This window comes from Nylanderia fulva, unplaced genomic scaffold (genome assembly GCF_048542155.1).
Source record: "Nylanderia fulva isolate GAGA-0341 unplaced genomic scaffold, ASM4854215v1 Scaffold205, whole genome shotgun sequence".
Lineage (NCBI taxonomy): Eukaryota > Metazoa > Arthropoda > Insecta > Hymenoptera > Formicidae > Nylanderia > Nylanderia fulva.
In genome coordinates this window covers 99,892-126,412 of record NW_028190270.1, presented here as the reverse complement: position 1 = coordinate 126,412, position 26,521 = coordinate 99,892, and the positions used below count along the sequence as shown (strand labels likewise).

The 26,521-nt window shown below is 33.1% G+C and overlaps 2 protein-coding genes and 1 long non-coding RNA gene across 5 annotated transcripts; 1 reads left to right on the top strand and 2 right to left on the bottom strand.

Annotated features, from left to right (window-relative positions):
* Positions 1–4,866: 4,866 nt before the first annotated feature.
* Positions 4,867–15,495, bottom strand: LOC114928060 (uncharacterized). Its single transcript, XR_014924626.1, has 4 exons — positions 15,383–15,495; positions 14,335–14,494; positions 13,127–13,315; positions 4,867–6,110 (listed from the first exon to the last, which is right to left on the bottom strand). It is a non-coding gene; the product is annotated as an uncharacterized LOC114928060 (long non-coding RNA).
* On the top strand, positions 15,229–21,754 carry LOC114928061 (uncharacterized). 3 transcript variants are annotated; one of them, XM_085482452.1, is made up of 9 exons: positions 15,229–15,961; positions 16,083–16,633; positions 16,932–17,070; positions 17,164–17,377; positions 17,611–17,986; positions 18,082–18,542; positions 19,076–19,237; positions 19,340–19,537; positions 19,629–21,752. In XM_085482452.1, exons 5-9 carry the CDS (start codon positions 17,965–17,967, stop codon positions 20,523–20,525), a joined length of 1,740 nt encoding a protein of 579 aa, XP_085338578.1. In that variant the 5' UTR covers positions 15,229–15,961; positions 16,083–16,633; positions 16,932–17,070; positions 17,164–17,377; positions 17,611–17,964; the 3' UTR covers positions 20,526–21,752. The 3 variants fall into 3 exon arrangements, with proteins under 3 accessions (XP_085338578.1, XP_029154993.2, XP_085338579.1); XM_029299160.2 differs by having other exon boundaries at positions 15,229–16,633; XM_085482453.1 differs by lacking the exons at positions 15,229–15,961; positions 16,083–16,633; positions 16,932–17,070; ... (1 more) ...; positions 17,611–17,986; positions 18,082–18,542 and adding an exon at positions 18,551–18,989 and having other exon boundaries at positions 19,629–21,754.
* Positions 20,546–21,683, bottom strand: LOC146723350 (uncharacterized). The gene is made up of 2 exons (XM_085482454.1): positions 21,293–21,683; positions 20,546–21,072 (listed from the first exon to the last, which is right to left on the bottom strand). Exons 1-2 carry the CDS (start codon positions 21,316–21,318, stop codon positions 20,784–20,786), a joined length of 315 nt encoding a protein of 104 aa, XP_085338580.1. The 5' UTR covers positions 21,319–21,683; the 3' UTR covers positions 20,546–20,783.
* Positions 21,755–26,521: the final 4,767 nt, after the last annotated feature.

Here is a 26,521-nt window from a genome sequence, read left to right as displayed (position 1 = left end):
GATAATTTTTTTGAGTTTCACGAACAAATGGATGAATCCAACGGAGAAGAGCTACAACGATATTTAAAATCAAAATCGTGTAACGTTGAAATGTTATACGATTTTCCTAAACTTAAAACACACTTTATTAATTACAACACTGCACTGCCAAGCAGTCGAAAGATTATTTAGCGTTAGCGGTAATATATTAAGGCCGCAAAGATACAATCTAAATAATGATTCCATGGAACTATTGCTTTTAAAAATAAATAAAACAAGGTAAAATGTTTTTATTTTTAAGTTTGAACTTTAGTAAAGTTTATTAATAATAAGAAAAATAATTTCAATTTATGTTTATATATTTTATATGTGATTCGAATTCATATTTTGATATTTTATATTATATGTATTACAATATATTTAAGTTAAATACTATACTGTAATTATAGAGTATATTTGTAATATTATAAATTAAAAAGTTATATAAAAGTTATATAAAAGTTATATAAAGATATAAACTTTTTTGTATTATTTTAATTACTCTTATAAATATATTAATATTTTAATTATATTAATTTAATATTACATGTATAGTATATAATAAATAAGCATTTTAAACAAAGTAACGAAAATAGGAACAATTCGTTACTTATTGAGTAACGGTAACGAGTTACTTTTTAAAATCGGTAACGGTAACGGTAACGAGTTACTTTTTACAAAAAGTAACAGTAACGAGTTACTTTTATGAAGTAACGTTCCCAACTCTGCTGTAATTCATATGATAATAATTATATACAGCTATATGCTTGTCGTATCAGTAGGATGTATAACAAGAAATGTAAGCATCTTTTTGGATGTCAATTCAAACATTTATATTTTACTCTGTTTAGACGAGCGTAAATACTGAGCTAATCTTTCTTTTGCTCTTCTTAATATAATCATTTAATTATTATCAATTTCTTCATAAAATTATATTAAAAAAAATGGCGTGTATATATATTATATATATTATATATATATATATATATATATATATATATATATATGTATATATGTATGTCGTCAGTAAGTGAGTTAATTTATTTTACAATACGGATTTTTATGCAAAATAAATCCTCATGTAAAACTCTGAAATAATAATTATTTTTTATAATAATTATAAATGATAAATGTTATCTTAGAGTTGATACCTCATTTGTTGATATCTAAAAATAATAAGCAAAATAATGTTTTGTTATATAGGTATGTATATCTTTAATAATGTTACTAATAGTTTAAATGAGGACATAAACAATAAATAACTTTGGTTCTTATACACTGTTATATTATTTCATATTTTAATAAATATTCCCCAAATTTCAAAATTTGTTTATATTACAAGTTGGTACAGTAGCAAACAAATAATAAATATAATAAATGTGTACACAAAATTTAAGTATTGTATTATTAGGTGTTTCATATTTATAAAATGGATCAATGATTAAGCTCTTCCATTATATGTGAGTAATCTTAGAAAACTTTAATTAAAAATGAATATTTCATTTAAATGGTTTATTATCTTACATATTATATTCAATGCCTTAAAGACACACGTTAACAGTTAGTGTCTAACTTTGACTACGGCAAGAAGCCCAAGACAACACACTTAATACTTTCAAAAATTCAAACAATAATGTAAGTTAAATTATTTATTGCCTACACTAATAACCAATTAGTAACTAACTATCTTGTAGAGATACACTAAAATAATAGACAGTAAAAAAGACAACTTCTCGCCTCGCAACGACGAATTTACTTTTTTATTAACTATTATTATGAAATGGGTCACGATTTCGAATGGGATTATATAATATTAGATGAAGAACGGTCTCTGAACAAAAGATTAATATCGAAAATGATTCATATAAAGAGACAAAAAAATAGTTTAAATAGGCAAACAGACACTGAAGACTTGTCGGATATTTATACTTTTTTCATCGAAAATTTATCTACAGTATAATGTCGAATATGTTTAGTTTTATTTATTATTAGTCATCTTGCTTGTATATATTGAAAGATTTTCGATGCATTATTATTAGTTAGATATATGACTCCATAGAAAGACCGTAAGTAAACTTGAATAATAATCAAAATAATGTCATAATAATTACTGTGGCTATTTGAGACTGTGTATCTATGATAACAACCACGTGCGTGCGTGCGTGCGTGTGCGTGCGTGCGTGCGTGCGTGCGTGCGTGCGTGTAACGAACACTTAATATGTAAGTTTTTGTTTTTTTAATTATTTATTAAATTAAAATTTATATTTACTGAACCTATTTAATTCCGGTTAGGCATTATAATGAGATGTGCTGCGATTGTTGCATAAAGTTGTATCCTTTTTTGGGCTTAATAACCGAGATGACGGATATACACAAGATCTGTATTACTATGTGACGTTTCTTGTATGTTTGGCAAACGCATTCGTTTTTTTACTTTTATTTTTAAGCTTAAAACACGGGGTGTTATTTAAACATTATGTTAAACGTCGTGACTTTTTTTACCTATATGTTAATTATTTATTTGTATGATTCACATTATTGACATTGTTTCATTATGGTTATATAAGCGTTATATAATTATTTATTAAATGTCATGCTGAAGAAGGTTCGAAATATTGGACCGAAACGTTCGCGAGAAGTTTTTACTTAATAAAGGATAAGTGCAAACCAATTACTTCGCGTTGCTCTTTTGGCCTTTTATTCTTCCTCGTTTATTATTATTATAATATTATGAAGCTAATACTCCAACCGATTCATATCAAGTTTTGGTAATGTCGTTACTTTGGAGGTGGATACCGATTGTTGTTTCACTATTACTTCTATTTTACATGATTATTAAAACGCTACTAATTTTAAGAATTTGTAATTTATGATTTTATACACTAAGGAATAAGACTAACAATAAGTATAGTCGAAACGTTTGTACTATTATTCATTTTTAATTAAAGTTTTGTAAGATTACTTACATATAATAAAAGAGCTTAATCATTGATCCATCTTATAAATATTATAGACACTTAATAATGCTCGTTTAATTGGCCAATATTTAACACTTAATTTGTTAAATATTGTATTTATATATACTATAAGATCTGTATATTATAAAATATAAGTTCCTGGAATTAAGGTTAAATAGTGTTGAATTCTAAATGTAATTTTTTTAACTAATTCTTTTTTTACGTTAATATTATTGGTTAATTTTTAATTTGAGCCTGTATATAACAATAAATCATTTATAATATTATTAGTTAATATATTTTTAATTTAATTGAAAATGGAAGTCACAAAAGTGCATATCTGTGTATATTACATTTTAATTTCATTGCTGTGAAACAATAATTAATTATTTGTGTGACACTTTATGCATACTGTATCTGAGGTTCACAATTATATCAATACTGGTTCTAACAATTTCGAATAAGTTAAAAGAGAGTGCCCAAAATCATAGAAGTGAAATGGCTATCGGCGTTCATCAATGATATGGGTGTCATTAGATAGAATCGCCTAGTAGAACAAAAGTTGTAATGATCATAACTCGATTGATGCATGGAGGTCAAGAATTTCAGAGCAAATATGAAAAAAATTGTAATAAAATTCTATAAAAATTTAAACTACCAGACTAGAAGTGTAAAACAAAATATATTTTCTGACTATTACATCTAAAGAATTTGAAAAAATAGGTCGCAGTTGTCAGATGTGACGTTCACAATTTTTTAGAATAAACACAAAATCGAAGTTTTTATGGTCTTTCTTTTAAGTTCCAATACGTACTAGAGAGAGATAATGTCAACTTCATCAAAAGGGCAATCCCAACACCTATTAAGTATAATGACAACTCACATTTATGTAGAAAATAATAAAAGGAAAAAATGCTGATATCCCTGATCTAACTGAGTTAATGCATGGAACTTTTGTTCTATTAGACGAGATCTAGCTAACAACACTCATATTGATGGGCGCCGATAGTCAGATTTGGGCATTTCCCTTTTGACATTAATGATAAACTATACATCTACAAACAACCTCGGAAAATACTTTTAAAATAAGGATTTAGAAGTTCTACTTGCTGGAAATACAATTCAATCATCTGTGGAGCTCACAAAATAACTTGCTGTTAATCACGCGATTATATTTCGGAGCTGCATGCATTGAGAAAGATTCAAAAGAAAGTGAATCCCATATCAACTATATCTGAACCAGCTCAACATCTGCATCTGATCTACAAAACAAGTTTTTTAAGAATAATATTACGTAGATATTACTGGTGATAAGAATTAAATTATTTATTATAATGATCCTGGGCATAAAAGAGAGTAATTATTAAATCTAAGACAACTTTTTACTTCAAAATCAATGCATAATACATACTACATACACAAAAAAAATAGGAAACACATTTCCTATCCTAAAAATTATATTAATTTCAAAAATAAAATTTTTCGCTGAAATTTGGCGAAAAATCATTGTAAATTGAAAATTAAAAATGCATTTTAAAGCTTGTAATTTCAACTTTAACGAAATCGATGGTTTTTACAATTTTTTTATCTTCCTGTTCTAGGCTTTAAAAAAAGATACGTTGTTTTGTTCCTTAAAATTACATATTTTTGATACTTTAAATCTCGATAAAAAATTTTTTTAAGTTCTGCTCAAGTTTCATAACTACAATATTTTGCCTATAAAATGCCATTTTTTAATTTTTCTACGATTTTTTAAAATTGAATTACACAATTTTGTAACTAAATCTGTATTTTTAGAACAAAGAAAATAAAAAAATTGTGTACATCAACGACAGCGCATTAAAGTTGACATTTCAAGTTTCAAAATGTTTTAATTTTTTGCCTACAATAATTTTTCACCGAGTATTGACATCATTCTTTAAAAAAAATGGGTTTAGTTTCAAAATCAATAACTCAGTCAAAAAAGATTACAAAGTTTTAAAATGGCGTTTTGGAGATAAATTTTGCAGTTTATTTTGAGGAAAAGAGTGATGGCAAATAGTACTATTAGATGGAACATTAATCCCAGTAAAATTTCAAGATGAGTATAGACACGATTCCGGAGATATAAAGAAATGAAAGTGATAGTTTCTCATACACCCTGACTAGAAATTATCACTTTCATCCCCATGAGAAACTATCACTTTCATTTCTTCGTATCTCCGGAACCGTGCCTATGGTTAACTTGAAATTTCTCTGGGATTAATGTCTCATCATATAGTACTATTTGGGATAAAAAAAGTTTGAAATTTGAGGTCCAAAAATTTGACTCTATAAAATGGGAGAAAAAACAGATCTTTTTGCCATCACTCTTTTTGAGAAATTTTTTTATCGGGGTCTAAAATATCAAAAATATGTAATGTTAATGAATAAAACAATGTGTGTCTTTTTCTAAAATATAGAATAAAAAGATAAAATAATTTTTTTTAAACTATATCGATTTCACATTAAAGTTGAAACTTCAAGCGTCAAAATAATCTTAATTTTTAATCTACGGTAATATTTTATCGAGTTTCAGAGTGGTTTAAAAATAGCATAATTTTTAGGCTAGAACAAGTATCCCCCCCTCTTTTTTTTTAGAAATAGTCCCACATAGCACAGAATATCCTGTGAATGTTCATTTTATATCCATTTTGGATCCAATGTCCATAGATCTAAAATGGATATAAAATGAACATCCAAGGGCCACTTTGATATACAAATCTGACCAAGCAACTTCCTCTTGGTGTACATCGGATAATGCGAATGCCGCAGGTATGTCAACTTTAAAGTTTCACATCTTGAGAATCGGCTTCGAAGCCGAAGCTCTAGCTATTTCTCACACTATCAACATTATATTGGAAAAAAATATTAACAATGCTCCATGATCTTTTCTGATTCCCTTAGTGTTCTGTCAAGCTTACGAAACCCGATAATATCGAGTAAAACGTACAATCTAACTATAAAAATTAGATATGTTCTTTATCAGTGCAAGCTGAAAAATTTAGTTGTTAAACTACTTTGAATCCCCAGTCATCATCGGCAACGAACGAGCGGACCTGCTTGCAAAAGAATCTCTGCACTTTCCCGAGCCACTTCTCCTCTGTAAAGCCGGATCTATAATAAGTGATGTAAGATTGAAGCCTTTGTTTTTAACTTTAAGGTTGTTTTAAGCCTTAAGCTTTAATTTATATTCTTACGCCAGGCTGTCTACAATGCGCTTTTCAACGAGCAATGAAATCGTTTTATCAAACTTTCACTTATTGATATCCATGCGGCAATATGGATAGTGAAATAATATTACTTATTATTGCTTTAAGTCACTTGCACAATGTATTTTTGTGTACTTATTTTGTTTAAGTCGATCGCTTCGAATTGAATTGCACGCCGAGAAATACCCTATCTCCCCGTGGACCAGGTCTCTAGGATCGAGTAGCTTAAGAACGGGACCAAGGGGAGAGGGAGGCTTTTGCGAGTTTCCTTCGCTTTTGATCCGCGAGTATTACCAAGCCTAGGTACGCTCCGTGCCTTTGTCTTTGCATAGTCGCGATAGTGTGCTTTTTCTTTGTAGTTCACTTATTGTTCATTTATGGTAAATAAAGACTAGTGTTGACGATTATCCGTTTATCTGGATATCCGAGATAGATTCGAGATTAAATATTTTATTAAAGATCCAGATCCAAATAAACGACTTTTGTGCGGATCTGAATCTATTTAAAGTTGTTCAGATATCTAAATCGTTATCCAATTGGTTATCATTAATCGATCTTCATATTTTTCTTTATATATATATATATATATATATATAGGGTGTTAAAAAAGTGTCGCATTTGCTCAGCACCATTCGATAGAGAATGAAAATCTAAGAGAAAATGTCTAATACTATTTTTCGATCTGATGAATAATTTCACCGCAATTAATTATTGTAATCAGTCAATCAGCGCGGAGTTACAAGAGTAAGTCAGGGGCGGGAATATTGTTTATGCTATGAAAAAGTAAAACTGCGTACCATACGTGAGCGCGGTTGCCGCCGCGCCGCAGCTAACTTCGCGCGTCCGCCCCTGACTTACTCTTGTAACTCCGCGCTGATTGACTGATTACAATAATTAATTGCGGTAAAATTATTCATCAGATCGAAAAATAGTATTAGACATTTTCTCTTAGATTTTCATTCTCTATCGAATGGTGCTGAGCAAATGCGACACTTTTTTAACACCCTGTATATATATATATATATATATATATATATAACACCCTGTGTGTGTGTATATATACCTACATATATAATGTGTGTGTGTGTGTGTGTGTGTGTGTGTGTGTGTGTGTGTGTGTGTGTGTGTGTGTGTGTGCATGTGTGTATATATATAGTATATATATATATATATATATATATATATATATACATATAGGGCTTCCGGTTCCGGTAAGAGAGTGAGTGACAGGTGTGTGAAAGCGTGGCAGATATTTGTGAGAAAAGAGTGAGAAAAGGGGTGAGGTGAATAGGAGATAGGAGGTGAGAGGGTGTAGGAAAAAGAGGAGGAGAGATTGAAGGATAGGAGAAGATAAAGGGGTAAGGAGTTAGAAAATAGAAAGTAGGAAAAGGTGAGACACGTGGACACGTAGACACGTGGAAGAAAGAGAGTAGGTGTAGGGAGTAGGTGTAGTAGAGGATAAAGATAAGGAATTCACTAGGGAATTCACTAGCGAGTTGGAGCGAGTTGGAGCATAGAATAAGTGAATCAAAGAAAGAAAGCGATAAGGGAAAAATGATAAATGAAGAGATTATTAGAGATAGGAGGATAGAGACCAATAGAGATAGGATGTTAGAGGAAGGGGGGAAAAGGGGAGATGAGGAAGAAATAAAAAAGAAGGCAGGGAGGCCGAGAAGAGTAGATGAGTTAGGGAAGGAAAGGAGGAGAAGTATGGGATGTATAGATGATTTTTTGAAAAGGAAAAGAGAAGAAGGGGGAGAGGAGGATAAGGAGAAAGAGGAAAGAAGCCTAAGAAGGAGCAAAAAGACAGAAAGGCTGAATAGAGAGGTAGGGGGGATAGAAAAGGAGGAGTTAAGAAGGATGATGGAGGAGATAGGGAAGAAGATAACAGAGAAGTTAGGCGAGGAAATGAGAAAGTTGAAGATAGAAATTTGGAAAAAGGAGGGGGAATGGAGAGAAGAAAGAAGAGAACTGAGAAAAGAGATAGAGAGCCTGGAGAAGAGAGTGATAGATTTGGAGGCAAGAGTAGAGGAAAGAGGAAGAAAGGAGGAAAGAGAAAGAGAGGGGGGCGAAGGAGGGAGTAAGGGGATAAACGAGACAATAATAGGAAAAGTGAAGGATATAGGAAAGAAATTAGAATGGAAGGAAAGAGAAGAGAGAAGAAATAACATAGTAATAAAAAGAATGGAGGAAGGGAAGGAAGGTGTAAAGGAAAGAGTAGAGAAATTAATGAAAGAGATAGGAGCGAAAGCAGAAATAGAATGGATAAGGATGTTGAAAGGAAAGGAGGGAAAGGAAGGTGAAATGGTGGTAGTGAAACTAGGAAGTAGAGAACAAAAAAGACAGGTAATGGAGAGGAAGAGGATATTAAGAGGAAAGAAGGTGAGAATAGAAGATGATTTAACATGGGAAGAGAGAAAGATAAAATGGAGACTAATGGAGATCGCGGAGATAGAAAGGAGAAAAGGAAACAATGTATCGACGAGCTATGGAAGGATAAAAATCAATGATGTATGGTGGAGATGGGAAGAGGAGGAAGGTGTGCTTAAAAACTGGAAAGGAGAAATTAGAGAAGGTATAGAGAAAAGGAGGGGGGAAGAAGGGGGTATGAAGACAGGAATGGAGGAAAAAAAGGGATAGAAGAAGGGAGAAGAGAAGAAAGGAGGAAAGGAGGAGGGGAGAACAATAGTAAGAAGAGAAAGGAGGAAGGAGAAAGGGAGACGGAGGCAGAAAGGAGAAAGGAACAGGAGAGAAAGGAAAAAGGAGGAGAAGTAAGAGAGAAATGGAAAATAGGTTTTTGGAATGTGGCAGGGCTGAAGAATAAGGAAGAAAAGTTCTGGAAGGAAATAGAAGATTGGGAGGTGGTGGTGATGATGGAAACATGGATAGAGGAAAGGGGGTGGGAGGCGATTAAAAAGAGGTTACCGAAAGGATATAGATGGGAGAAGCAAGCAGCAAAGAGGAGAAAGAAGAAAGGAAGACCGATGGGGGGAATGATCATGGGGGTAAGGGAGGAGAGGGGGAAGATAAAAGTATCAGGAATGGGAGAAAAGGCGGAGGGAATAATGATGGCGGATTTAGAAGTAGGAAGAGAGAAGTGGAGGGTAATAGGCGTATACATCAACGGGGACATGGAAAGGAAATTGGAGGAAATGAAGGAATGGATGGAAGAGAAAGAAGAAAATAATTGGACGATTTTGGGAGGAGATTTCAACGCAAGGACAGGTAGAAGAGGGGGGGGGTGATAGGAGGGGAGGAGGAAGAAGAAAGAAGATCGAAGGACAAGAAAGTTAATGAGGAAGGGAAGAAGTTGATAAAAGAGTTGGAAGAGGTAGGATGGGGAATCTTTAATGGAGGGATAAGAGGGGATAGGAAGGGGGAGTACACATACACAGGAGGAAGAGGGGAATCGGTGATAGATTACGTGGTGGGAGAGGATAGAGTAAAAGAAAGGATAAAGAGAATGGAGGTGGGAGATAACATAGAATCGGACCATCACCCATTGATTGTAACGCTAGAAAGAAGAGGAGGAGCTGAAAAGGGAAAAGGGGGGGAGGGAAAAGGAATAAGAAAAAGAGGGAGATGGACAAAGAGGGGAGAAGAAAGAATAAGAGAGGAAATAGAGTGGGGAGAGGGGTGGAAGGAGGGGATTGAAGAGGAGCTAGAGGAAAAAAATAGGAAGAATAGAAGAGGAATTGAGAGAAGGAGTAAAAGAGAGTGGAGAAGGGAAAAGGAAAGGGTGGTGGGACGAGGAATGTGAGAAGAAGAGGAAAGAAGTGAGGAAAAAGTTAAGGGAATGGAGGAAAAAAGGAGGAGGAGGAGAAGGATATAGAAAAGTAAGGGCGGAATATAAGCTAATGTGTAAAGGAAAAAGGGAGGAGGAGAGGCTAAGATGGTACAAGGAGGCGATAGAGGCAAGAACGGAAGGAGAGGTATGGAAGATTATTAACAGGGAAAGGAAAAAGAGAGAAGGGGTGAATGAGGAGATAAATGCGGAGGAATGGAAGGAATACTTTATGGATTTATTGGGAGGGATAGAGGTAAAAGTGGTAAGAGGAGGAAAAGAAAAAAGGGAGAGGGATGAGGAGCAGGAGATAAGCAGGGAGGAAGTGAAGAGGATGCTGGGAAAACTGAAGAAAGGAAAAGCAGCGGGGGAGGATGGGATACCAAGTGAGGTATGGAAATATGGAGGGGAGAGGGTAGAAGAGTGGGTATGGGAAATGTGCAACAGAGTATGGAGAGGAGAAGGATGGCCGGAGAGGTGGAAAGAAGGGATAATAGTGCCACTGTTGAAAAAGGGAACGGGGAATAAAGTGGAAAACTATAGAGGAGTGACATTGATGCCAACGCTATACAAGATATACGTGGGGATTTTAACTGAAAGGTTAAAGGAAGAAATGGAGGGGAAGAATATGATACCGGAGAGTCAGACAGGTTTTAGGAAGGGAATGGGGGTGATGGATAGTATCTATGTGTTGAATTATCTGGTGAATAAGAGGGTAAATAAGAAGGGAGGAAAGGTAGTCGCGGCATTTATGGACCTGAAGGCGGCGTTTGATTCGGTAGATAGGGAGGTGTTAATGGAGGCAATGAAGAGGAGGGGAGTGAGGGAGGGTTTAAGGAGTAGGATAGAAGAGGTGTACAGGGAAACGAGGAGTAAGGTAAGAGTGGGGAAGGAGGAGGGAGAAAATTTTTGGACGGCAAGGGGGGTGAGGCAAGGTTGCCCAATGAGTCCGCACTTATTCAGTTTGCTGATAGCGGATATAGAGGAAGTGCTAAGAAAAGGAGGTTGGGGGGGGGGGGTGAAACTGGGAGGGGAAAAGGTGCATTGTTTGGCGTACGCAGATGACATGGTACTGTTGGCGGAGGATGAGGAAGGGATGATACATATGTTGGGGAAAATGGAGAGTTATATGGACAAGAAAAGGTTAGAGGTGAATGTGGATAAGACAAAGGTAATGAGGTTTAAAAAGGGAGGAGGAAGAATGAAGAGAGTGGAGTGGAGATGGAAAGGAAAAAGGTTAGAGGAAGTGAAAGAATTTACATATTTAGGGTATAAGCTACAGAGGAACGGGGGGCAGGAGGCGCAGGTAAAGAACAAAGTTAGGAAAGCAGGAGCGGTGATAAGACAGGTGTGGGGAATGGGAAAGAGAAGGTTTGCAGGAGACTGGATGAAAAGAGTATGGCTAATGGAAAGGTTGGTGTGGACGGTGTCGGAATATGGGGCGGAAATATGGGGATGGAAGGAGAGGAGAGAGATGGAGGCAATGCAGGAGCGATGGATTAGGTGGACGTTAGGAGTAGACTGGTGCACGCCGGGGTATATGGTAAGAGAGGAGATGGGAAAAGACAAATTTAGGATAAGGGCAGGAAGGAGGGCGGTAGGGTATGAGAGGAAGTTGGAGGAAGGAAGGGGAGGAAGTTTAGCGAGGAAATGTTTTGAGGATATGAAAGAGAGGATAAGAGGAGGAAAGGAAAGAACGATGTGGGAGGAAGAGAGGGAGAAATTCTGGGAAGAAAGAGGAATAGAAGGGAAAGAGGTGGAGGAAAAAAGGGGAAGGGGAGAGGAAGTATATGAGGGGTGGGAGCAGAAAGACAGGGAAAGGCAAAAGGAGGAAAGATGGGAGAGGATAAGAGAGTCGAGATATAATAGATGGTATGGGGAATGGAAGGAGGAGGGTTTACCGGAATACCTGAGAAAGGGATGGGGGGAAAGTAGATGGAAAAGAATAGTTAGGTTCAGAATGAACAATGAGATGAGAGGGGCAAGATACTGGGAAGAAGAGGAGAAAAGAAGATGTAGGTTATGTGGGATAGAAGAAGAAACATGGGAGCATGTGATAGGAGAATGTGGGGGAGAAGGGGAGAAGGGAAACTGGTGGGAAAGAATGAAGGAAATATTGCAGGAAGGAGGAGAAGGGGAAGGATGGATGAGAGAAATAGAGAAAAAGAGGGAAGAGGGAAGAACGGAAGAAAAGGGGAGGGAGGGGAAAAGGAGGAAGGAAGTATGAGGAGGAGAATGAGTGAGGTATGAATGAGGTGGTGGAGAATATATGGGGAATCGGAAGCCGAAGCGAAGCGATAGGTAGGGACGGCTCTTTCTCTCTCTAAAGTAGTAGATAAGTAGGTTAAGGTAGAATTAAGTTATTTGTAAATTAGATGTAAGAGTAGAGATAAGAGTAGATATAAGTAAAGATTGTAAGAGTTTGTGTAAGGTTGGGGAACGCTCCTTCAAAAGCGCCTTCAATTCCTCAGGGGAAGAATAAAGAATTGAATAATCTGATACTATATACAGATGAGTGTGGTAAAAAATCTGCTAATAGCAGATTTTTGAGATCATTTGAAGGCGATTTTTCCTTAGCGAAAATGTCCAGCCATCAATAATTTTCGAGTTATAAACGATTGAAAACTTTTTGCAAATTAAATTAAGTTAAAAAATTATCAAAATTACATTCTTTATTAGTTAATTTAAGATAGAGTTTACTATATAATAGAATTTTAATTTAGTTTAATTATAGAGATATATGATGATAAAAATTGGAAACCTGTAAAACATGATCTCTTAACATTTTCGTTGAGGAAAAATCATCTCCAAATGATCTCAAGAATCTGCCATTAGCAGATTTTTCACCAATTACAGGACACCTTGTATATTTGATATTAAAATAAAAATAAAATAAAATATTAATTAGAAAAACAAAAAAAATGGAATTAATCATTTGGAAAAAATAAAATTTACATTTGTAACAAAAGAACTTAAAATTGAAAATAAAAGAAAGTTATTTTAACACAAATTGCTATCAACATTGCACATCAGTTTGTACCATATTGCTAAAACAGAGTTATTAACGCAGAGTTATATAACGCAAAAGACCAGCAATTATTAGTCAAAAATCATTAAACTATCTGTTGGAACATTACCAGAAAAGTTGTGTGCGGACTAATAATTATTGTATTAAATATATAAATATGTATGTAAAGACAAACATTAAATATTTATCGGTGTTTGCTTTTGTAGGCGTTCTTTCGCGTGTGCTAGCCATATTTTTATGGGATTAGAAATTTGTTCGTCTGTACTTTTAGCATTCTTGTGTACTTTTCTTATTACACCTAAAAAAACATTTTAAAAAATAATTTTTTATTAATAACATTGAAGAGAAATATATTTTAGATTTAATTTAGAATAATTAAAATATAAAACTTTATAAAAAATCTTTAAAAATGTTCAACTTTTATATATTTCTTTTGCTTCATTAAATAAAATAAATAAAGAGTTTAACTAGGCTCTGTAATATAAATATAAATTTAACATATATAAGATAGGCAATAAGAGCCAAATCGCGGATGACAGTGCGTTATTCTAAACGAAACTAAATTTTTTCGTTAGAATTAAATACCTGTGCACAAGGCACCAAATTTTTACTTGGGCACGGCCAAGATATAAAATTGGAATAATCTCTACAAGAGATTTTTAATTCCATGTATCTCCTATTCCCCCTAAAGAAATAAAGTGCGAGAGAAAAATATAGATCCGAAAGTCGCAGAATCGGGAATCGAACCCGAGACCTTTCGCTTGCCGGGCGACTGCTCTTCCAACTGAGCTATTCAGATCCTTTCGATTCTATACTTTTCTCTGTTATATATATTAATGTTGGTAAATAAACGCCTTTAAGCCAGCGTGTATAAATTAAGAGTTTAACTAGGCTTTCGATTCCCGATTCTGCGACTTTCGGATCTATATTTTTCTCTCGCACTTTATTTCTTTAGGGGGAATAGGGGATACATGGAATTAAAAATCTCTTGTAGAGATTATTCCAATTTTATATCTTGGCCGTGCCCAAGTAAAAATTTGGTGCCTTGTGCACAGGTATTTAATTCTAACGAAAAAATTTAGTTTCGTTTAGAATAACGCACTGTCATCCGCGATTTGGCTCTTATTGCCTATCTTATATATGTTAAATTTATAAAATAAATAATATTAAATATTATTGAAATGATATTCGTATGTGAATAATATTATCTTTATTCAACTTATAAAATAATTTTAATTATTTAATTTAACAGTAATACAAAAAATACAAGTAATATAAATTTATATTCATAAATACTTTCTATTATTTATTACTTACACATGATTATTTTGCAGATATTTAACTGCGAAAAAATTTCTTTTTTTTTTGCTCCATACCAACTGTATTGCACTGCTAATTCATTAGAAAACAATTTCTTCATTATCCGTAAAAAAGAAGTTTTTACATCTTGACTTGTCACATGAGTCAATTGTTTGATCTAAAATTATGAAAAGTTGCGTTATAAAAATTTTACAAAAGATTATATTTGTATAACAATGTATTAATGTGGAATATATTTGTAAAATATTTGATACATCTTTGATTCATTATTAGTTGCCTATGTTTGTATTACTTTGATCATGTATCGAAGACATACTATAAGACTAATAATACATCAAAGACACATATAAGCGACAGGCAATAAAAATCTTAATAAATCAGAAAAAAGTACATCTAAATTATTAAAATATAACCTATTTCTTTGTATATACAATATATTGTATATACAATATATATGATTTCTATTACTTTTATCACATTTTACTTTATTATATATTAGCTTCCTCTATTGTTTAATTGTATTATACTTTGATAAATGCATCAAAGACATATTTTGGTACATCATCATCAATATACAAAAAGGCTAATATTAGAATAAATGTACCAAAATAATATGCATGCATATTAAGGAACAGGAATGCAATGAGAAATAAAATAGATTAGACTAAAAAGAAAGTATATAAAATGTAAAATGTAAGTTCACGATAAAACAAATCTGAAGTTTAAGGGTCGATTGCACCAACATTATTTTGGCTTTAAGTCTTGTTTAAAACCAAAAATATGTCTTTCTTTATTTAGAAAGAAACATAAATAAGATATAGGTATACATATTTTTGTTCCAAAAGAAAATGTATTGTTGCAATCGGGCTTGTCCGATTATTAATTTTAAGGTTAACTTGCAGTTGTAAAACATATTTTATAGTGAATTATATAATAATATATTTAGTGAAAGATATAATATATTTTACACAAAATAAGATAAATTTTGAAAGAAATGAAAAGGATTTATATTTACGAAAAATTATATAAAAATATACAGACTTACTTTCACATCGTCATGCGGCAAGATATCACAGGAAAAAGACCGGTAACCCACCATCATAGAAAAAACACTATCACAAACCGCGTGGCGTGTATGTTTACGCGCCAAAACGTTCTGCACTCAAATGGCTCCATCTATACGACATCCTGAACGAATATTCAGCGTAATTCAAAAGTATATCTTGAAAATATACGCGAATATACTAATAATAATATACTGTAAGAAATATTAAAAGTATATTCTAAGAATATACGAAAAATAATATATTGCAAGAGATATTATAAAGATATTCTCAGTATCTTATGTATATTGCGTAGATTAACAGTATGTGTACAGAATATTCGAATGATATCATGTGCTGTGTGGGTTAGTACTACCTTTTCTATTGGTTCTGTGATTATGATTATGCGAATGTAACTTTACTTTAAAATGTCGGGCGGCATCGATTTGATTAATTTCATCTGGCAAACTTTTTGATAATTTTGGAAAATGCCGTATTGTGTAATCCCAAATTGTGGATCTCGGCGTGGAAAAAAAAAATATGAAGCAGAAAATTATGTTAGTTTATTCACACCTCGCACAGTAAGTATAAAGAACTGACGCATATCACTATAATAACATATATCATCAGCATTTCACTCTGTTAGTGTCGATTTTTACATAATATATATGCGTTTTAATATTATTTGTTATATTTATACAGAATGATATGTTATTGACATGGCAACAGGCAATGGACCGTGCTGGAATATGTGTTACGTTACGTAAATGTAGTCACGTTTGTGAATTGCATTTTCGACAGGACGAAGTCGAAAAATATTTCATCACTAATTTACCAAATGGAAATATTTTCAAATTGTTAAAAGAAAGGGCGACTTTGAAAAAGGGGCTGTGCCTTCTATATTAATGAAGCAACAAATTCTTGCAGAGAGCACGTTACTGTCGAGTAACAGACTTCCTGATGATAAGCAAGAAAATTATTGCCAATCTGTAGCCAAAGATTACTCTATTAACAAGGATAATAATAATAATAATATATGTGATGTTGATTTCGTACACTCTATGCAATCACCACCGATGCATCGCAATTCTATTGAGGATTTTCTGGTGATACGAGACAAAGTGGATACGATCCAGCTTCCAACGCAACAGTGGTTTTCGAAAGTTTTTCCTGATAAAGTCTGTTGGACAAATTGGAACGATCCTTACAACACTACAGTCCGTGTAACATTATTAAAAGATATGACAATTACGGTAAGTATCACAAAAGCAGTGGTTTCTGGAAGGGATGTCCTTCACAAAGGCATATTAGTGATAAAATAATAAATTATTAAAATAAATTTAAAATTATATATTATTAAACTATATATTAATTTTACAAATATTTTAAATGTAATAAATATTCTGGTATATCAATTAATGCATTTGGTCATTACTAATCAAAAGTGTACAATAATTTACAATATTGTCATTTTATGTAGCGCAGAGGATATATACATTTATGTGTCGAAATTGAAACCTTTCTTTGTAATCAAATTATAATTTGTTGCAGGTATTTATCGAAGACAAAGAGGTGCATGTAACCGAATTGGAAGAAATATCTAGCATCGAGGAAATGTTCGATGTATAATATTAAAAAAGGTATCAACTTTACTTCCTTGTCCAGGAGTAGGAATAGGAGATGAAAAAAAGTGAGTGTATAATAAAAATGTCCTGTACCTTTAATTTAATAAACACCTAATGTGTAATATACTTGAAGTAAAAATTATTTGTATGTTATACAGGGCAGAACATTGTGTTGGATATATTTGGCGAAAAACTGATGGTGTACCCGGTCGTCCTAGTCGAAGGTGCGCAGAGTGCAATAAAACACGATGCTTGGTTATTAGACGAAAACGAGATACGGCTAAGAATAAGTGCAATGGCGAGAAAAAGACAAGAAACATGCGTAATAAAGTTAAAAATTGGCTAAAAAAAATTATGAGATTCCGACGAAAGGTACGTGTAAACAAATTTAGCATACGTACAAGACAAAACTAATTATTGAATTGAAGACAATTGATTCTTTTGTACTAAATTATCAAATTTGCAAACATTTTATTTTATTTATTAGAGAAATAGTCAACAGTTGAAATAAAAAGAAGTACTCTTCGATTAAATCAAATATTCTTGATTTTAGTAATTTATTTGATAAATACCTATACTTTCTATATAAATATCTATATTTGCAGATTACGGGATTAAAGCAACGCATTACTTCTTTACGAAATAGATGTGCTGCGGCTGATGCAGACGTTGTTGAGGCGACAATTTCAAAGTTGCCGGAAGCTCAAAAAATGGCAGTGCGAGCTTGTTTTGCTGCATCAAATGTTAAAAGTATGCAAGGCATGAGGTACAATAACCAGTGGATTTTTGAATGCCTTCTTTTAAGAATTAAGAGTAGGCGTGCGTATGAGCACATTCGGAAACACAAAATCCTTGTTTTGCCGTGCAAAAAAACCCTCGATCGATACATTCAAAACATGAAAGGCATGTACGGGTTCCAATAAAGTACATTCGATGTATTGAAACAGAAGACTGCACACATGGAAATTACAGAAACGCACGGTACGTAGTCTATTTTGAATAACGTAATCTTTCCAGCACTATATATTATATACATATAATATAGCACCAATATAATTGTAACCGTTTTGCCATAGGAGTGCTGCTTATTGATGAGATGAAGCTGTCGCAGACAGTGTCTTTTAGCAGTGCAAGACTGGAGATGCAAGGTTTCACGAACCTAGGAAAGTACACTCCTCTGCATGACCGAAGAAAAAGAGGTGATCACGCGCTCGTAGTAATGTTTCAACCTTTCCGAGGAAAATGGGTGCAGTCGCTAGCTTGTTTCCTAAGCAAAGGTTGTGCATCAGGAACTGTGCTTCATCAAATTATAATGGAGTGCATTATACTTACGGAAAAGTCTGGATTGCACGTGGATGTGGTCACAACGGACGGAGCTACCTGGAATAGATCAATGTGGGCTAAATTCGGAATAACAGCGGATAATGTCAGCTGCGAACACATTGTGGACAATTCTCGTAGACTCTGGTTCATTTCCGATTTTTCCCATCTGATTAAGTGTCTACGAAACTTTCTCATTCAATTCGCAGAAACATGGGTAAAGAAAACAATACATACCATTCATAAGTCGATTGCGACATACGTACAAGTGGTTGCTTGCAGAAAAGAAAGTAGTTTTCTCGCGTTTTTTGTGATTTTTCTTCAATATAGAATTGTACTGTATCGTATAGGTTCTCATATCTACAAAGATAAACGTAGAAACAAAAATGAGCATGTATTCCTCATTTTTCACTATTTTCCAATATAGTAAATAACTGAATAAACAATTCTGTAGTATTCCAACCTTATCTACACATCGTGTTTTGTGATGGATTGTTGTCATTATTTTCAAACTCCTGACGGTATAATCAAGCTTTCGCACTGGTACACTATAGTAAAAATAGAAAACCGAAAAGGTTTTAATTTGAAGGTTGCGTACAAGCTTACTGAGGACCACATAAAACCGCAATATTTTCAAAAAATGAATGTTGCTTTGGCATTTGAAGTACATAATTTTTTTAGACGTGTAATTTAACATGATTGTATATGTAATATTTGACGCATCTAACTTAACTGTAACATTTTTTCTAGTTTTTCGGAGCAGCAGACGCTATGGAACTTTTTGAATACGAGCCGGACCTACGTGATTCGAAGCCAGCACAATCCTTTTCCCGCAGAATGAAACGTTTAATTCAGGCTATGAATTGTCGAACACCGTATGGTACTATGAAACCAGGCAGTGAATCTTGGAAAGTAATAACACACTTCATTGCTTTTACTTTATACTGTACTTTACTTTATAATAATACACAATGTTATACACTTACTTTATACGACTTTAAACTTGTATTGCAGATAGTAGAAGATTTTATTACGTACATAGAGAAATGGGAAAATGAGGCTAAAAACAATGGCTATCATTTCATGTCGGACTCAACATTCTACGGACTTAAGGTTTCACTGACAGCTACGTTGCAAATTTGCAAATATCTCACTGAAGACGTGGGTTTTAAGTATCTGATGACAGCGAGGCTAAATCAGGATGCTTTAGAGGTACTATATTGCATACTGAGTGTTGCTGTTATTGTAAATGTTCCCTTTGAATTATGTCATTGTTGTATTCACATTTTGATTGCTTTTATAGCGCTTCTTCGGAATGATGCGAAGCTGCTGTGGGTGTAACGATCATCCAGATTCCTCTTTATTTATACAAATATATAGACTTGTATCAACGTACTCATTGGTGAAGCCGCCAAAAGGAAGCAATATCTCCGGCGGAGAGATATTAAACGTCTTAATTAACATCAAAGACCTTCCAAATGCAAATGACAGAAAAGCACAGTGGAATGCTCAACTAGACACGATAATCGACAGAGGAAATAATATGGATATTCTTCCTGAAGCAGTTTCTATATTACAAGAACACGACTATTCTAGTTGCAGTACATCTGAGTTCGTCTTGGCGTATGTGGCTGGATATATTGCTCGAAAAGCAACAAGATTCGCAATATTTCAGATCGATGGTGTAACTGCAGTGTGTGAAAATTGCATACAAAGCACGCAATTACCATCCTCCGAAGATATGCCAGCGAGTTACAAACTCATTGCATTACAATCAAGAGGATCTCTTATATACCCCTCTGTAGCGTTGGTATCATTAATATCAGTCCTTGAAAAGGCTACTTTGGACACGCTGAATCTTCATATTTTGAATGCGGAAACTTTGTTTGAAGTCACTAAAGCCATCGAAAGTATTTCACCACTTCCATTCGTTGGATGTCCAGAGCACGAAAAGAAGTTAACTCATGCAGTGTTACGATTCTTCTTAACGACCCGTATGCAATTTATTTGCAAACAAGCAAATAAAAACACAAATACAGAGAATCTGCAGACTAAAGAAAGGAAGAAAGCGGCTAAGTTGACATATACAAAGGCAGGTTCTGAAACGCGGAAACGAAAAATACTCCTATCAACAGAAAACACAAAGCCAACAAGCCAACATGAAAATCGGAAAAAACAGAAAGTACAGGGAAAATGTTAATTGTTAACAAATACTTTTACTTTTATTTAACTTGTCTCTCATTTCGTCTTTTTATTCAACACGTACAAAATATACAATTACAATAGATGCTGCTTTCAGAAATACAGTCGCTTCTTATTTTAATTAACCGACAATGGTTTCAAATTATTTACAATTTTACTTCACGATATAATGTATAATTTAAAAACAGTAAATGAATGTAGAGTAATCTCTATATCCCTTATAAAGTTAAGTTGTTGACATCTTTCAGAAGATTTATTAATTCTTTGACACATCCAATCTCTTTATGTATTTTGTCAAAGGAAATGTTACACCGCCCAAGTAAACCGTCACTCTTAAATCTAAATGGACAGTCACTCTCTTCCGAAATTCACAAGTTCGTTTAATTTGACGAAAACGAAGAAATTTGTCATCTCCTGAACAGACCCAATTTGTGCAGGGCAATTTTACTGCTTCCTTGTGTTCCACTAGCCATGTAAAGCTAAATTTTTCTGTAGCACTTCGTACAGGATTTGCCATTAATGGATCAGATAGATCTGTAACTTTTCTGCAACAACAGAAAATAGTGCAATTAGCCATATAAACAGAGTAATTGCTGGCACATTTGTAGCATTTTGGAGCATTTCACATTATAGTGATAATACATACATGTATTTCATAGAATGCGATTAATCTTAAAACAATAATAATACTTTACGCATAATTGTTTTGTTTAGATTTACATATTAAATTACAATATAAAAGATCCAGGTATACTTTTCTCTTACCTCGAGTTGCTTATTGATGTGCACATGATTCTGTACGAAAAATTCGCCAATTATTGCATACAACGTATAAAATTATATGCCACAGTCAGATAATATTAAAATTGATGCCGTCACGATTCGCCTGACTTTTTTAACCGAAAGACGCTATTCTTCGTTCCTGCATTTATCGATTATTTGCAGACATTTGCAGAATAGGTTATAAGGTTATATTCGCATAATCGCAGAACCAATAGAAATGGTAGTATTAACGTTTCATGCGACGCGAGTGGCCAAATCTCGAACTCGTTTTTACGACGGAATTCGGGTCCACTTGTTTCACCCAAAGTTCGCTCTCCTTATCCTACTTCATGAAAGAAATACTTAAAACGTTAAAACGACATGCAAGCTTTTGTTTTCGTTTCTTATTTATATCGTTATCATGGATATACATATAATATACAAGGTATGTAGTAAAGCTTGAATAAACGCTTAAGGACGGATTTTCTGACCAATTTTAAAACTCGTTTCTCAGTGAACATGTCAAAAAGATCATCATTTTTTGCAAATTTCTAATTTTTATCATAATTAATATTTAATAATTTAATATTTTAACTCAAAGATTATTATCTTTAATTTTCTCCAACATTTTTGCCGAGGAAAAAAGAGAAATCATTTTCAATTTAGTCAGAAAATCCATCCTTAATTCATGATTCAATCTTCAATGAATACCCTATAATAATTAGTGTTGCTTGCTTCTCAAGTCTGACATAAGCAAAATTTGTCGTAATTATTAATCGCTAATTAGCAAAGACAAGAGTGTTTAGTTTTATTTTTTATTTCTTGCTCTCTCACACACAGAAAAATTCATTATTCGGATACAAATTAGAAATCAAATCCATAAGATAATGGCCCGAAAGATTTGATTCGAATCAATTCGGATATTCGGATTTTGAACTTATGGATTATTCTATTCAAATATTCGGATTTAAAATTCGGATAATATCATTATCCGAATAATCGGATACCCGGATATCTATAGATTCGGGCAAAATCGTCAACTCTAATAAAGACTGTGATAGACAAATTCTCTGCTTCGCTTTTATTACAATTCTATGTTTGTACGCATGGGCGTCCGCAGAATTTTTTCCAGGGGGGGAGGCAATCACTTTCAGATTAATTGATAAAAAAATTTATACTTCAATATTTTTATATAATTTGTAACAGCTCTTTAGAAAATTTTAATCTACAAATAAAAAGGCAATAAGAGCTAATTAAGTTCTATACTAGAAATTTATTTGCGAAAAGATTTATAACATAAAATATTAAATATTAGACAGAAATAAATTCGTTCGTATGTTTCGGTTGTCTTTTTCAACCTTCTTCAGCGCATCAATTAAAATTAAAGATTAGTAGAAATTAACAATAAATTATTCATCACTGTCATTATAATAAAACTATACGGAGTCAAGCTATATTCTAACACACGAGATCAACGCATTTATAAAGCATGAGCATTTTTAGTATATATTCTATTCCTCATAACGTCATTATATGTAATTGTCGCGAAACAGATCTCTCGCTAATTGTTCTGTTAGGAGGTCGGTTGCGAATCACGATAACAGCCATTGTTAATATGTCTATAAAATCATAAGTATACGAAAAATTAACATTGAAGATAAGTAAATTAATAAAAATAGACTTACAGCTAAATCGAGTAAGATATTATATTGTGACGTGGAGGCACAGATGTTGATTGCTCGAGGTTACAATAACGAATGATTTTTATCTCCCAAAGAGACGACCACACAACTGAGAAAATAGTTAGTTGTTCATATTTTTTAATTTTTAAATCTTAGGTAGTCTATGTATTATATCGTCATAAATTACTGGCAAGCCATCAATATCTGTTTTTAAATTAAGACTGTTATTTTGCCTTTTTATAAATATCATCTCTGAAATCAATCTTTTGTTATATTGTGATTCTTTGTCAAGTATTTTTACATCGTCCCAACAAAATTCATGATTATGTTTTAATCTATGGTCAGTGATTACAGATTTTTTTACGTTTCTGTGTATATTAGATCGATGTTCTAGTAGATAATTTCCTACTAGTCTGACCAACATACGATGCATTGCACTCTTTACAGTCTATCGTATATATCACATTGGTGTTTGAAACCTTAGGAATAGGATCTTTGTGTACTTTGATATATTTATTCAATTTGTTAAGACTTTAAAAGAGAGTTTAACATTCGTATCTTTAATGATGTTTCTATATTGTTCAGTGAGTGTCGGTAAAAATGGGATGCAAAAATACGAGACTTTCACATTTTGGTCATTCTTGTTTGTAAGAATATTTCGTTTTTCTATTAAATGTTTTAGTCTTTGGTTCATTGTGTCAAAAATTAATTTCAGAGGATAATTATTTTCAAGTAATATTTTGATTAGTAACTCTAAATTTTTTTTATGAAATTCTGGATTTGATAATAAGAAGGCTCGATCAACTAGCCTCATTATCGTACCTCGTTTTTGACTCATAGGATGTTGAGACAGGAAGTTCAAATATCTACCAGAAAATGATTTTTTATGGTACCAATCATATATAATGTTGTTATTTTTTAATATCAATGTTAAGTCGAGAAAATTAATTTTATTATTATCTTGAATTTCAAGAGTAAACTGGATTCTTTCGTGAAAAGAATTAAATAGATTTAATGTGTGATCTATGGAATCCGATGGAGCAGCCATTATTATATCATCAACGTATCTAAAGTATATGGGTGGACAAAACTTTAGTAGTTGAAAAGCTTTATTTTTAAATCCTGTAATACAATATCAGCTATGATAGGAGATAAAGGACCCATTGGTGTGCCGAAGGATTGTCGATAAAAAACATTGTTAAAAGTAAAATACGTAGAATTTAACACGAAGCTTACTCCAATTAAAAATTTAGACTTAGGGAGATTGCAATTATTTTCAATATATTGCCATCTATTGGAAACACTCGAGAACTAAATCAATAGGTACGTTAGTAAAAAGTGAGATAACATCAAGAGATAATAATTTGTAGTCATCTTGGATGTAAACCTCTAAAATTTTGTTAACCACATCGAAACTATTTTCTATGTGGCTGTTACAGACAGGGAAACAATTATTCATATTTAATATTTTTACATCTTTTAGTATTAAAGCTTTTTCATCGCGACAAGGTAGATGTAAATCGAGAAAGGTTTTTGTTTTTTTTTTTTTGTATTTTTAAAATTTTATTTTAATTTTTTTAATTAAAAAATTTTCTATATTTTTTTAGAATAAAAATAAAAAGTAATTTAAAACTTTTAAAAGTAAAAAAATAAGTATTTAAAAAATTTGAAATGAAAACAGCGGATATATTTTTAATTTTAATTAAACATAAAAATCAGTTTTCTTTCATCCTAACCGAACTTGTCTATAACTTTATTTATGAATCCTTCTTCGTCATTTTTAATCATTTTCCTATGAATGCTTAACATACAGTCGCTTAATTTTAATTCATATAAAGTAGAGCGGAGCCATGTTTTTACCCTCCGTAATGTACTGAATGACCTTTCTATTGTTGTTGTAGTAACTGGCAAAGATAAAGATCTCAGAAGTTCATGTTAAATTGCAGATACAAAGGCAGCTATAAACATGTCCTCACTATTGCTGATTTCACTTATAATCTTATGCTATACTGGTCCATCATTAAACAAGCTACCACTCTTGTTGATTTTGAACAATTTTTTTCGCTCTTTTGGTGTCAAAGCTTTACAATTAGATGGATATAACTGGAAAATATTAAATATACACTTATTTTCCTCAGAAAATGTAATTGTAAGAGAACTAATGAGTGAGTCTATATATGGCAAAAACAGACTAAATTTGAAATATTTTTTGGGAATATTTGTTGTATAATTTGCTCTTTTGTTTTGAAACAATCCGAATTGTAATATCTACTCCAATTGATTGAGTAAAGCTTTCGCATTCTGTGAAAATGTTACCAAATTTATCCCGCTCATCTTGAAGAATATTATGCGCCTAATGTGATTTTGACAACCCAGCAAATTTATTTGTGTATTTTGCAATTATTTTCAATATATTGCCATCTATTGGAAACACTCGAGAACTAAATCAATAGGTACGTTAGTAAAAAGTGAGATAACATCAAGAGATAATAATTTGTAGTCATCTTGGATGTAAACCTCTAAAATTTTGTTAACCACATCGAGGGTCACTATTTATATTTCGGGAATTGGCAACACTGATGTCATGTGAGTCCATCTGACGGTTCCATCGTAAAGTTTGACATTTTTGACGATATACGTACTCAGAACATTTTGTCATACGGACGCTATTTGTTTATTTTATATTTAGTTGAAAGTTTCGTCTCGGCAAAAAATGGAACTGAATCGTGAACATTTTCGTGCGATGATTTTTTACGACTTTCGACGTGGATTATCACAACAAGAGTGCGTCAATCAACTTAATTTGACTTTTGGCGATGAAGCTCCATCAAAAACCACTGTGTATCGCTGGTATAGTGAATTCAATCGTGGTCGTAGTTCGCTGTCCGACGAGTTTCGTGAAGGTCGTCCAAAATCGACTGTAGTGCCAGAAAACATCGATGCTGTGCACGAAATGATTAAGCAAGATCGTCATGTAACCTATTGTGAGATTGAGGCATCCCTAAGCATTAGTTCCACCAGCATATATGCGATTTTACATGAACACTTAGCTGTGCGAAAGTTATGTTCGCGTTGGATCCCACATAATTTGACAATTGCTCAAAAAAAGGCTCGTGTCGATTGGTGCAAAGAAATGCTTAAGAAATACAATCGCGGTGCTTCAAAAGACGTTTATAAAATCGTGACAGGTGACGAATCATGGATATATTCGTATGAGCCCGAAAGTAAGCAGCAGTCGACTGTATGGGTGTTCCAAGATGAACCAAATCCAACAAAAGTTGTTCGCGCACGAAGCATTTCAAAGAAAATGGTGGCCTGTTTCTTCGGAAAAACTGGTCATATTGCAACAGTGTCTCTAGAGGATCGTAGAACAGTAAATTCTGAGTGGTACACAACCATCTGTTTGCCAGAAATCTTCGGTGAAATAAGGAAAACAAACAAGAGACGTCGGATTGTTCTTCATCATGACAATGCGAGCTCACACATCGGCTCAAACAAGAGAATATTTGAGCACTCAAAACATCGAATTGATGGGTCATCCGCCGTACAG